We start from the raw sequence: 14878 nt of genomic DNA, 5'->3' as shown, positions 1-14878 counted from the left end.
AATTGCATTTTGAAGAGAAACTCTGAAAGTTTTTTTACAAATATTTGATATGCAAACCATGAGTGGCACGGCAGACATCAATACGGTAATCGAATTCTTGCCATACCCATCTCAGCATGGCATTGTCGACTGTGGCAGTCGCTTCCCGTATTCTGTCCTGGAGCTGGTGGTAGAGGCGGTACATATACCAGATCTTTACTGTGTCCCCACAGGAAAAAGTCACACAGAGTGAGACCTGGTGATTAGGGAGGCCATTTCATGAAACAGCTGCCCCCTTCTGTAGCACAGCCTATCCATCAATGTGGCAGCTCCGTGTTCAGGTACCCACAAACTTCACAATGAAAATGGGGTGGAGCCCCATCCTGGTGAAAGATGAACGGAGAGTCTGACTGCATTTGAGGCATCAGCCATTGCTGCAACATGTCCGAGTAGGAATATCCAGTGACAGTGCTCTTGGCACTCCACATTCACTTCACTCACACTGGGACAACCATTTCTCTTTGCTGGGCACAAGCAACATGTTGTAATGAATGTGTTGTGCCAGTGGGAAATGGCCTTCAATGTTGGTGGCTTCTTCCAATGGTTGGTTCTAAACATCCGCTGAACAGCTGTAGCACACCTATTTTTGTCAAACTCCAACACACAGAAGCTTGCTCCGCACCTGAACCAGTCATGTTTGCGAGTAGCACTGACTATTAGAAAATTACCAAACTATGCTGTGGAGGTATAAAAAAAAAATAAAAAAAAAAAAACAACTTTCAGGGTTTCTCTTCAAATGACGTATGTATGATATCTTTGGTTCTTGTGCAATAAATAAGTGAAAGTGTTCCCGGACTTTATGTACACCATGTGTTTTTGAGAATGTGGAGCACGTCAAGGTATAAAATACCAAAACTATTTAGCTTCCTGAAGGTTACATTAACAGTTAAATATCATTAAAAGGCAACAAATTAATAAATTACACATTCAGAAATGCCACAATTTTGAAAAAAAAAGATCTGTTTCTTGATTAGCTATGCTATCCAGCTGATATTTATCTAGTGCTGTATAAAGCAAAAATAACGTTTGTACATGACTGTAATGGCGAAGTGTGAAGTTTTACGGATGGACACTATAACAACTTCTACATTTACGTCTACATAAATACTCTGCTAGCCACAGTGCAGTGCATGGTGGAGGGTACCTTGTACCACTACTAGTCACTTCCTTGATCTGGAAATCACGTTTTGCTTACCTTCTAGTGTAACTAGGTACAGCAACTGTAACTCTTTAGTGAACTCTGCTTTTAGTACTACAAATGTCACAAAATTAGCGTACTTCCAATAATTTCATTTATTAATGTCATACCGTGTAATAATTTGAGGAAGTTCTATCCTTGAGCAAACAGCAACTATTGCTCAACAGTGTACATTAAGGTTAATTTGTGACATATCTATATGAAATGTGATTTAGTCATCTCATTAAATACAATTTTCCAATCATCTGTTTTGACGTACAGGAGACATGTCAAGTTTTACAATGAGAACATGTTTTAAAAATAACAAAAATAAAACATGATAATATTATGAAAAGGAAAATGGCCACTAACCATATAGCGGAGAATCTGAGTCGCAGATAGAACACAACAAAAAGACATTCACAAATAAGGTTTCAACCAGTGAGGCCTTCCTCAACAAAAACACACACACACACAACTGCAGTCTCTGTCAACTGAAGCCACACTGCGAGCAGCAGCACCATTAAGTGATGATGATGGGAGGGGTGACGGGTGGGGGGGGGGAGGAAGGAGGAGGCTGGGGGGGGGGAGGGGGAGGAATAGTGGGTAGGGTTGAGGGACAGTGAACTGCTGCTGGGGAGCACACAGGGACAAGGTGGGGAGAGGGTATGGTAGCTATGCGCAGTCTCGAGGTTAAACGAAGGGCAGGGGAGAGGTGGACGGGGGAAGGGGGGTTGTAGCAGAAAAGGAGAGATGTAAAACAACTGGGTGTGAAGGTCGAATGAGGGTGGTGTAGTGCAGGAATGGGAACAGGGAAGGGGCTGAATGGGTGAGGACAATAACTAACAGTGGTTGAGGCCAGGAGGTTTATGGGAACGTAGGATATATTGCACGGAAAGTTCCCACCTGCGCAATTCAGAATAGCTGGCGTCAGTGGGAAGGATCCGTATGGCACAGGCTGTGAACCATCATTGACGAGAAGGATGTCATGTTGGGCAGTGTTGTTTCTTCGCCACAGTTTGTCGGTGGGAGACTGGAAAGAAAAGTCATGGAAGATTTGTTTTTGAACAAGGTTGGGAGGATAATTATAGTCTGTTAAGGCTTCAGTGAGACTTCGAGAGGGACCGCTTGTCACTGCAGATGCGATGGCCACAGGTGGCTAGGCTGTATGGAAGGGACGTCTTGGAATGGAACAGATGGCAGCTGTTGATGTGGAGGCATTGCTGGTGGTTAGTAGGTTTGATAAAGACAGAGGTACTGATGTAGCCATCTTTGAAGTGGAGGTCAACATCTAGGAAGGTGACTTGTTGGGTTGAGTAGGACCAGGTGAGGCAAAAGGGGAGAAACTGTTCAGTGTATGGAGGAAAGTGTATAGGGTGTTCTCACCCTTGTTCCACACCGCAAAGATGTGATCAATGAATCTGAACCAGGTGAGGGGTTTAGAATTCTGGGTGTTTAGGATGGATTCCTCAAGATGGCCCATGAATAGGTTGGCACAGGATGGTGCCATATGGGTGCCCATAGCCATACCCCAGATTTGTTTGTAGGTAATGCCTTCAAAGGAGAAGTAATTGTGAGTGAGAATATAACTAATCATGGCGACCAGGAGGAGGAATTCCCCAAATTCCTCAACATGCAAACTAACCTTACATCCACAGAAAGAACCATAGTCCACCATCTAAAAACTGGTCCCGACCTTATAATCCTACCTGCAGACAAAGGCTGCACTGCTGTTTTGAACCACAAGGATTACCTGGCAGAAGGACTTCGTCGGCTGTCAGATACAACCACCTACAAACCTTGCCACCATGACCCCATTCCAGAAATCCAGCAGAATCCCCAGTCGCTCCTCAAATTGTTAAGCCCATTCCAGAACCTCTCCCCAGATTCCATCTCTCTACTCACACCTACCATTCCCCCAACTCCTACCTTCTACGTGCTTCCTAAAATCCATAAACCCACCCACGCAGGATGCCCCATTGTGGCTGGTTACTGTGTCCCCACTGGGAGAATCTGTGTTCCCATAGACCAACATGTCCAACCTATCACCTGGAACCTACACTCCTATATAAAATACACCAAACATTTCCTCCACTGACTGTCTACAGTTCCTGTCCCTTTACCATGTGGTGCCCTGCTCATCACTGTTGATGCCACCTCCATTTACACTAACATCCCTAATGCCCATGGCCTTACCAAACTTGAATACTAACTTTCCCAACACCCAACGGATTCCAAACCAACAACTTGCTTCCTAGCCAACATGACCAACTGTATCCTCACCCACAATTGCTTCTCCTTTGAAGGCATTACCTGAAACAAATCCAGTATATGGCTATGGGCACTTGCATGGCACAGTCCTATGCCAACCTATTCATGGGCCATCTAGGGGAATCGTTCCTAAACACCCAGGATCAGAAACACCTCACCTGGTTCAGATTCACTTATGACATCTTTGTGATGTGGATCAAGGATGAGGACACCATATCCACTTTCCTCCAGAACCTCAACAGCTTCTCCCCCATTTGCTTCACCTGGTCCTACTCAACCCAAAACCCACCTTCCTAGATGTTGACCTCCACCTCCAGTCACAAACGTCACTTATCCCATCAAAGGCTGGGCACCCTGTGAAATAAGTCATGTGATCTACAAACTGAGCTACAACCACTGTGCTGCATTCAATGTAGGCATGACAACCAACAAGCTGTCTGTCTGCGTGAATGGCCACTGACAAACTGTGGCCAAGAAACAATTGGACCACCCTGTTGCTGAGCACGCTGCCTATCATGACATCCTTTATTTCAATGACTGTGCCTCACAGCCTGTGCCATATCGATTGTTCCAACACCAGCTTTTCTGAATTGTGCAGATGGGAACTTTCCATGCAATATATTCTATGTTCCCATAACCCTCCTGGCCTCAAACTTTGTCAGTCATTGTCCTCACCCATCCGACCTCTTCCCTGTTCCTATTCCAGCACTACACATCCCTCATTCGACCTTCGCACCCAGTCTTTCTACTGCTCTTCTTTTCCGTTCCGCACTTTATACTGCAGTAAACGTCCTTCCCACTTTACTGGATCTTCCTGCCTTTCCAAAGCCTTCGTATTCACCTTTTGTACCCATTTCCAGACATCCCAAATTGTTCTAGCGAATTGACGTACAGATTCACTGGTCCTTCCTTTCTGTAGCTTCACTAAATCAAATGGTGACGGCATTTTTCGCCCATACAATACCTCATACAGAGACAAACCAGTATTTGTATGGACTTTTGCATTGAATGCGCATACAATATGCTTCAAATACTTGTCCTACTGATGGTGATGAGAATCCACATAAAAACTCAGCATCTTTCCGATTGTTCCGTGTACCCATTCTGTCCTTCCATTCGCCTTTGGATGCAACGCGCTCGTCCTCAACTTCTTTATGTTCGATAATTTACACAGTTCCTTCATTAAATCCAACATAAGTTGGTCCCTTAGTCAGTAATTGTCTCCAGTACACCAAACTTCAAAATCCATTTGTTTACTAATGCTTGCACAACCATTGCTGCCTGTTGATTTGGCATAGCCACCATCTTCACATACCTTTAAAAATGGTCTATTACTGTCAGAACGAATCTGTTCCCAGATGGTGTTCGCCTACAAGGTCCTAAGACATCAATCCCCAGAAAAGAAAATGGTCATGTCGCTTCCAGTAATCGTCGTAGCTGCATCTGTTTCTGACACAAATCTGCTCTCTGGGCACATGGTATACAATTCTTGACATACTGATCTACATCTCGTTTCCTACCTCTCCACCAATACCTCTCCACCAATACCTCTCCGCCACTCTCCTATTCGTCACTCTACACCCTCCATGACCGGATAACACGTAATTATGTGCTTCCTTTAAAACCTCATCCCTCAACTTCTCTGGCACTATTACCCTTGGCCCTAACTTTGTTTCCCTGCACAGAAGACTGTCGTATGCATTAAACTGTGGCTGTGTCTGATACAATTTACCGTCGTTGTCCGTGTACTGTAATTTTTGCCATACTGCTAGGTCGTAACATATGACTTCTACTGTTGCCTCCTTCCTACTAAGAGCATCCGCATTAGTGTGCTTCTTCCCAGGCTTGTGCACCACCTTGTAGTCGAATTCACTAAGCCTCACAGCCCATCTAGCGAGTCTTGTGGATGGATCTTTCAACCCCAACAACCATTTCAACACAGCATGATCTGTCACTACCCGAAATCTTCTCCCATATAACGATTCCATAGATTACACTAAGCATCTCCCTCTCTGTTGTTGAGTAATTCTCCTCTGCTGCATTCAACTGCCTCAACGCGAAGGCTACAGGATGTTCTTTGCCATCAATTTTCTGACTAAGAACACACCCTAATGCTCAATTTAATGCATTGCATGCTAGTATAAACTCCTTTTCAAAATCTGGAAACACAAGAACTGGACATGATGTTAACACATATTTCAGTTAGTCAAACGCTTTCTGACACTCTTCTGTCCACTCAAAATTCACACCTTTCCATAACAATCGCATCAATGGCTGTGCTAAATCTGCAAAACCCTTCACGAACTTTTGATAGAAATTGCAAATTCCAATTAATGACTGCACTTCCTTAGCTGTTTTCGGTTCCCGAAAATCCCTTACAGCTTGTACCAACCTCAGATCTGTTCGCACTCCGTCCTTACTGATAATATGACCCAAATATTTTACTTCTTCTAATGCAAAATGATACTCCTCCAGGCTCAACATCAAACGAGCTGCTCTTAGCCTCAAAAAGACTTCCCTTAACCGCTGTCTATGTTGCTCCATACTACTTGAGAACACTATAATGTCATCCAAGTAGACCAAACAGTGCCATGGTTTCAAACCACTCAAAACACTGTCTAGCAACCTCTGGGACTTTGCCGGAGCGTTTTTCAAACTGAATGGCATTCTAATGTACTGGTAATGGCCTCCAGGTGTAGAGAAAGCAGTTTTTGGACAGTCCTCTGGAGCCACCTCTAACTGATGATAACCACTTGTTAAATCCATCGTAGAAAAGTACTGGCACTGTCCTAAGTGATCCAAAGTCTCTGATATGTTTGGAATGGGGTATGCATCCATTACTGTCTTATTATTGAGGTATCAGTAGTCACAACAGAACCTGTATTTCTTAGTTCCATCTGTAGATTTTTTAGGCACAATGATAATGCCCACTCCCCAACAACTATTACTATGCTCTATAACACTGTCCACAAGCTGCTGATCAATAAAATCCTCCACAGTCGGCTGCAACCTTGGTATTCTGTATGGTTTCCAGTAAACAGGTGCTCCATTCCCTGTTGGTGTCCTATGTTGAACTAATGGAGTTGCTGGTAATGGCCCTTATGGAAAAAACAAATCCTTAAATTCCCACAATAATTCTTCCATATTCTCTCTTTCTCCTCCCTTCAAATGCTTAATTTTGTCATGCAATGCAGTTCCATCAGCAGTTAGTGGTTGATCGCTTCACCTACCTCTCGAACACCAGTCTTCATCATCTGGCACATCCAAATTTGCTACTAAAACTACTTTCCTCAAATTCGTGTCTACAATGATAAAATTATCTATGTTCATGGGAACTACTCACCCGTCGTTCCCCTCCTGTATGCGTACAACACTAAGTTTCACAAAACATTCCAATGAACCCAAATCTTCATTATCCTCCAATGGTTCAATAACACATACTGTGCGCACAGGTAATTCGACTCCACATTTACCCAAAGCGACTTCCCAGTGCCACTAGACACACACTCACCTTAATGCTAATGTACATGGTTCAATTGGTTTGTTCATTACGCTGAATGCCCCTTGTGACAGCTCTGCATTGACAACAGTTTCCCCTAGCGGAAATAACATTCCACCAAGTTCCACAGCTCATTGTCCAAGGTCAATTTTGGCATGATGTCGATGCAAGAAACCTGCTCCTAGGATCATGTTGTAACCCTCGCTTACCCATGGTACCACCTCCATGCATGCATTAAATCGGACTTTCCCTATGCGAAAGTCAACTGTCACTGACCCCAAAGGCATGACCTCCTTATCCCCCACTCCACGCAACCTATAACATGGTGGGTCTAACTTCCTTCATCCCATTATATTCTTAGCAGCCACTGACACTTTCGCCCCTGTGTCCAACAAAATTTTAAACTTTTTAGTTCTCATCGATCATACCACTGAACATTCCACCTCTGCATATGTATTTGTAGCATTGTAATTAAATGGGAGCTCCCTTAGGTGGGTCTTGGGCCCCCTCTGCCGTTTAATGCTTGTCCACCTCTTCTATCTCCAATTATCCATCCTCCATGCTGCTGATTTCCACCTCTTCCTCTGTTCCTCGATGACTGTGTACACTGCCTCTGTAAATGTCCTGTACGACCACAGTTTTAACATTTTATACCCGCTGCAAATACTGTTTGCCTCTCGTGTACCCCTGTTGCCACATCTATTTTCTCACACTGAGCTGCCAGCTGAATGGCTGAATACAAATTTTTTGGATTCCCTTCATGCACTTTCCATGACATATGCACTGGCAACCCTCTCAAAAATACATCAAGTGTGCTTTGCTCAGCCTCCTGGAACAGAACACTATTCGCTTCATCACTCTGACCCACTCGTAAGTATACTCAGTAATTTCCCTTATCCTGTCTGCAAATTTCTCCACCATCTCCCCCTGACTCTTTGTCATTGTACTTAACCTCTCCCTAAAGTACCAAGCTCTATTCTGTTTCTTGTACCTTTGTAAAAGCCCTTCTTTTAACTGCTTAAACTGTCCTGCCTTCGTTAAGGCCTCAGAACACCTTACATATGTTTTCACTTCACCCGTTAATCTAATCTTGGCTATATGTAACCACTGCTCATCAGACCAACCATTCATCACTGCTGAAGTCTCCAAGTCCTCCACAAACAAACACACGTCCTCAGATGCCTTGCCAGAAAACAGAATTATCAGACTCGGGGCAGCTGAATCAATCTCCTGCACCCTAGGCAACAACAACTGATCAGATGCGGTTTCCCGCTCACTTCTAGATGCTAATTCATTTCTCAAGAGTGTATTGTCTGCTGTCAATTGTGCTACTTTTTCCATAAAAATCCGCACCGCTTCTGGTTCCGACACACCTTGCGTCCTTGACTCTGCCATTGTGTTGCTTTTATTCCCAGTTAGCCCGAAACAAAACGATTAAGTACAAGAATAATCTGACACCCTTCAGCTCCGTAACATGATGCTCAGTATCGTCATAAACCAATACAAAAGTAATTAAATGCCACAAAAATATAAATCTTACTGCCCCAAATACACTAACACTTACTCTGACAACAAAAAATACTATGCCCATGCAAATGTGGCTTGCCAGGAACCATACTCGAAAAAACAAAAAAGATAGAAAACCTCCAACACTCAAAAAGAACAATTTTGTCAGCATTCACCACATCTTGTGACTGTACTGCAAGCAGTGGGCTCGAACATCATACTGGACAGACAATGTCCACTACTCTGACACCAAAAGTTGTGGTATCAGATGCCAAATGTGACATATTGAAACTCGGTGAGAACTTTCCAAATCATTTATTTGTTTCCACTACAGTGCTCCATTCACCTCGGTCAGCATCACAGGGACCCGCAATGATGAGGAAGCACCCCAGAGGCCTGTGCAATGCAATTCTGTGTCGTGCTGGCCTTGTACGCCAGCTGCAGAGTTCCTATTATGTCGGGATGGCTGCACCAGTAGCCAACTCAGTGGCCACCATCCTTGTTGACTCCACACTGCTCCACCAAGAGCTGTAAGCTGGTCCCGCTGCTGCTTCTTAATCACTGGCGTAGCTGAGAAAGTGGTGGCAATGACTGCCTGCGATCCGGCATCCGAATCTGCGGCCCTCACCTCGGAAGTCTCCGGCATGTATCGGGAGCCAAGATGACTGCCCGTGGTAGCAAGCCAAAGAGTGGCCCACCACTGACTGGCTGCGGACCCCACATCGGCCTCAGTGGGTCAAACCAATGACCCTCCGAGGACTGGGATGCTGACGCCCCACCTGTTGCTGCGTGTAGCCAGCGGTGTGACATGCCTCGCTGTCCAGGAGAGGTGCCACAACTGAATGACTCTCGTTAGAAAACAACACCCTATTTATACTCAGCTGTGCACCTCTGTTTTGCTAATGCACCGCTTCGCATCATGTCTGCATAACACTTAGGTCGGCCAGAGGTCCTCTTCTGCCTGTGACTTGCGCCATGGAAACTGCTGTGTGTGCCCTCTCCAGCAGTTCTACGCCCCCGTGGCCTCTATTATCCTTTGCAACCACTGGTATGCGTAACTTACTGCAATCCGGCTCGCACCTGGCTGTAAATCGTGCTCAGAATATCGCACAAAACTACCTTTCCCTATCCTGAGCAATGGTGCTGCTACAAGTGCTAGAGTGATGATCTCTTTGGTTGGTTGTGTTTACCAGTCATTCAATCCACCAAAGAATGGTTTTATATTCCATATAATATGACTCTGTATTCACCACATTCCCTGTATAATTTAATTCAGAATATCATGATTCTTTTTTTCTGTCATTGTTGTTATACATCACAGTATGCTTTGTTATACTATCACTACTGCAGTCAGTGTGATAGGCCTACAGAAATGTTATAGTCAAATAAGTTACTCTAAAAAATACTGTCATTTTACATACCATTTTTGCAAGAACTGGTAAAACAATATTACAAATGGCTGCATTGGATGCAAACTGGGTTAGAAATGTTGTAGCAATACAGACAATTATTAGTATTGCTAAGTCAGGAAGCACGTTTAATACAGACAGTGTGTCTCCAATGAGATCATTCAGGCCAGATGCGTTTGTAGCTTCTGCCATTGCAAAGCCTCCACCTAAAAAACAGAGTAAACAGTTATTTTTCATCTATTAATTCACACACTTGTTTTATGTGTTGAAATTTATATTACAAAACATATAGGTGTCTGTTAGGGATAATAATACACTTTTTCAAGAAAATTACGGAGATTTTGATTCATCTGTACACAGTGACTAAGGCTCTTTTAAAAATACATTCATTTAATAGACAGTGTGATTATAATTAAAGTTACACTTTCAACCACTGTAGAAATAACACCAATGGTCAGAATGACATCTAATTGCAGTGGAATATTATCGGAGAAGAGGGAAAACATATGACAGAAGAAAAATAAATAGTTACAAAATGTAGCAATAGATGACACTGTAAGCATCATAATTTAATAGTGGTCAGCTACAAATGATAAATGAATCATTCAACAATGCCTAAGGTATATGTTTGACATTAAACAAACTGTACTACTCAGTGTGCAAGGGTGTAAGGTGTGATGCTGTTAGTTATGTAAGCCCATCCACCACAACAAGGTCGTATCACATCGGATGAGAAAAATCGGTTTTTAACTGTCCCAAGGCCAAAAACTGCATAAAAAGCATGAATGGCATCAGTTTTTAAATGTCCTGAGCCCAAAAACCACATAAAAAGCATCAATCACACCGGTTTTTAATTGTTCTGAGGCCAAAAACTGCAAAAAAACCATCAATCAAAATGAAATCAGGTTATTAATTTCCATGTGACTGGCACAAAACATGTTTAATATGCTGTCCACTGTTTACTGCAACAAGTTGAGATTGAGAAACAGTATGTTCCACAACTGATCAAAGTGTTTCTAGAGTCACGTTCAGAATATGTTGTGCAATGCATGCCTCCAATGCAGCTAAGTTTGCAATTGGAACACTTAACACAACATCTTTCAGATAGCCCCACAGCCAGAAGTAACACGGATTAAGATCAGGTGAACGGGATGGCCAGGCTGTAGGGAAATGGCAGCTGATAATTCTAGCATTTCCGAAATGGTGCTTCAGCAGCTGCTTAACTGGATTTGCAATGTGTGGAGGTGCGCCATCTTGCATAAAAATGATCCCAACCACACAACCATGCTGCTGGAAAGCTGGAATGACATGGTTGTGCGAAAGACACTCATAGCACTTACCAGTGATGGTATAGGTAACAGCACCAAAAGCACTTCTCCCTTTGAAATGATTCTGTGAACCCGCACCACACAGTGACCTTTTCAGGATGAAGTGGTACTGGTTGATTTGTGTGTGGATTTTCCGTTGCCCCTATTTGACTATTCTGTGTACTGACATATCCTGTCAGATGGAAGTGGGCTTCGTCTGTCCACAAAATCTTCCACGGCCAATCATTGTCGATTTCCATGTGAGCAAGAAATTCTAGAGCAAAGATCTCTCTTGCCAGCAGATCAACAGGAGGCAACTCATGCGCATGGGTAATCTTGAATGGATAGCAAAGAAGGATGTTTTGTAGGATTTTACACAATGTGCTCATGGGTAGGTCCTATGTTTGGGCAGTTCTCTGTGCACTACACATTTGCACGCCATCACTCATCTCCTCCTGCACTTCTGTGGCCACTACCTCCACTGACGTCGAATCAATTCATTTCCTCCCTCTACCAAGTTACATACAAAAAAAAACTGTCTCTTTGAATTTCCAAATCATTTTCTCCAGACTCACAGCAGTCATCAGACCAATGCTTTTTTTCAAACCTTTCAGCGTCCATAACTTCTGCAGAGCAATGTGTGCACAGTCATCATTCTTGTAATACAGCTTTACAAGGAGAGCGCGATCCTGCATTGAGGCAGTCATGGCAAATGTCACAGATGCAAAAGGACGTAAAGCCATGTACCCAGCTTGTTTATACTACCTTCAATGGGTTGTGCGCATGACAGGTGTTTTCATTTACATATTCAGACTCATACAGCACCATCTACTGATCAATTTTCACACTATTTTTTTTTCTTCTGTCATACGTTTTCCCCCTTCTCCGAAAATATTCCATTGCAATTTGACGTCATTCTGGCCAGTGGTGTTATATCTACAGTGTTTTGAAAGTTTAACTTTAATTATAATCACCCTGTATATTAAACACTACTTGCAAAATGAATGCAAAAATAAATTCAGGGCTACAATAGTGTAATGATAGGAAAGCAACAGTTTGAGGATGGAAATCTTGGCTTAATATCAAATTTAATAATTAATTGAAGCTTACATCTATCAGTTACAATATAACAGTCTATAAAACTGCTCCACACCAACATAAAAATCAGCAAACTTCATCAGTGAAGATGAAATACTCAAGAAAAAAAGGAAAAACGGCTTCTCAAAAGAAGAACTGCTAGAGCATGGTTTCAGAAAAAAAAAAAAAAAATCAACGGCAAGTGATGAAGAGGATAGCCACACAATAGCTGAATTGACCTGATTACAGATAATCTACAGTGTAAGGTGTGATGTCACTGCCAGACACCACACTTGCTAGGTGGTAGTCTTTACATCGGCCGCAGTCCGTTAGTATACGTCGGACCTGCGTGTTGCCACTATCAGTGATTGCAGACCTAGTGCCACCACACGGCAGGTCTAGTCTAGAGAGACTCCCTAGCACTCACCCCAGTTGTACAGCCGACTTTGCTAGCGATGGTTCACTGCCTACATACGCTCTCATTTGCAGAGACAATAGTTTAGCATATCCTTCAGCTATGTCATTTACTACGACCTAGCAAGGTGCCATATTCAGTTACTATGAATGAATTCTGAACAGATAATATTGTGAATCATGTACCGTCAAGAGCGATGTTCATCATTAATGGATTAAAGTTAAGTATCAAACTAATTACGTCCGCTTTCTGCATTCTAATTCCTTGTCATGTTCCAGACCTCACGTCAGTATAGTTCTTCCCTCCTCACGCCAGCCTGCCTGAGCTAAAACATGTGCATTTCGGCCTCCATTTGTAACACGGTGTTGGCTCTTCTGCCAACACAACATAAGGTGTAGTGTTCTGTTTTAAGATACACATGTATTTAGTATGAAGTATTAAATAAAACGGACTGAGTAGTGCAAGCAGGGCTGGTTTAATGCCCAAGCAGCACAAGACACTATTTGTGGTGCCAAGCTGGTGCCACAACAGTAATATTTCTGTAAAGAACATATCTGTACAGGACATACAGCAAATATATTTAATAATTATTTGTTAAATATAGTAGAAAGTATAGGGACAAACAGTTCAAGAGAATAGTCACAAAGGTATGTTGAAAAACCAACTCTCATGGAATCCAGTCATATGAATGTATCACCAGCTTCTCCTTCTGAAATTAAGAAAATTATTTATTCTCTCAAAAATAAACTCATTTGGTTTTGATAGTGGTTCCAGTAGAGTACAAAAAATTTGTTCTCATGTAATAAGCCTTCCGCCCCCCATGAACCATGGACCTTGCCATTGGTGGGGAGGCTTGCGTGCCTCAACGATACAGATAGCCGTACCGTAGGTGCAACCACAACAGAGGGGTATCTGTTGAGAGGCCAGACAAATGTGCGGTTCCTGAAGAGGGGCAGCAGCCTTTTCAGTAGTTGCAGGGGCAACAGTCTGGATGATTGACTGATCTGGCCCTGTAACACTAACAAAAACGGCCTTGCTGTGCTGGTACTGTGAACGGCTGAAAGCAAGGGGAAACTACAGCCATAATTTTTACCGAGGGCATGCAGCTTTACTGTATGGTTAAATGATGATGGCGTCCTCTTGGGTAAAATTTTCTGGAGGTAAAATAGTCTCCCATTCGGATCTCTGGGCGGGGACTACTTAAGAGGACGTCGTTATCAGGAGAAAGAAAACTGGTGTTCTATGGATCGGAGTGTGGAATGTCAGATCCCTTAATCAGGCAGGTAGGTTAGAAAATTTAAAAAGGGAAATGGATAGGTTAAAGTTAGATATAGTGGGTATTAGTGAAGTCCGGTGGCAGGACAAACAAGACTTCTGGTCAGGTGAATATAGGGTTATAAATACAAAATCAAATAGGGGTAATACAGGAGTAGGTTTAATAATGAATAAAAAATAGGAGTGCGGATAAGCTACTACAAACAGCATAGTGAACACATTATTGTGGCCAAGATAGACACGAAGCCCACGCCTACTACAGTAGTACAAGTTTATATGCCAACTAGCTCTGCAGATGACGAAGAAATTGATGAAATGTATGATGAGATAAAAGAAATTATTCAGGTAGTGAAGGGAGACAAAAATTTAATAGTCATGGGTGACTGGAATTCGTCAGTAGGAAAAGGAAGAGAAGGAAACATAGTAGGTGAATATGGATTGGGGCTAAGAAATGAAAGAGGAAGCCGCCTGGTAGAATTTTGCACAGAGCATAACTTAATCATAGCTAATACTTGGTTTAAGAATCATGAACGAAGGTTGTATACATGGAAGAACCCTGGAGATACTAAAAGGTATCAGATATATTATATAATGGTAAGACAGAGATTTAGGAACCAGGTTTTAAATTGTAAGACATTTCCAGGGGCAGATGTGGACTCTGACCACAATCTATTAGTTATGAGTTGTAGATTAAAGCTGAAGAAACTGGAAAAAGGTGGGAATTTAAGGAGATGGAACCTGGATAAAGTGAAAGAACCAGAGATTGTACAGAGTTTCAGGGAGATCATAAGGGAACAATTGACAGGAATGGGGGAAAGAAATACAGTAGAAGAAGAATGGGTAGCTTTGAGGGATGAAATAGTGAAGGCAGTAGAGGATCAAATAGGTAAAAATACGAGGGCT

The 14878-nt window shown here is 42.8% G+C and overlaps 1 protein-coding gene across 2 annotated transcripts in view; it reads right to left on the bottom strand.

The window, feature by feature from the left end:
- The window catches only part of LOC124711743 (protein I'm not dead yet-like), a 269714-nt gene that overhangs the window by 12493 nt on the left and 242343 nt on the right, over nucleotides 1-14878 (bottom strand). For both annotated transcript variants that reach the window (XM_047241953.1, XM_047241954.1), the window contains exon 11: nucleotides 9914-10107. In XM_047241953.1, the coding sequence (XP_047097909.1) occupies nucleotides 9914-10107 (194 nt within the window). The remainder of the gene's footprint in view (nucleotides 1-9913; nucleotides 10108-14878) is intronic.

This window comes from Schistocerca piceifrons, chromosome 8 (assembly GCF_021461385.2).
Source record: "Schistocerca piceifrons isolate TAMUIC-IGC-003096 chromosome 8, iqSchPice1.1, whole genome shotgun sequence".
In the NCBI taxonomy this organism is placed as follows: Eukaryota; Metazoa; Arthropoda; class Insecta; order Orthoptera; family Acrididae; genus Schistocerca; species Schistocerca piceifrons.
This window is presented reverse-complemented; position numbering and strand designations above follow the sequence as displayed.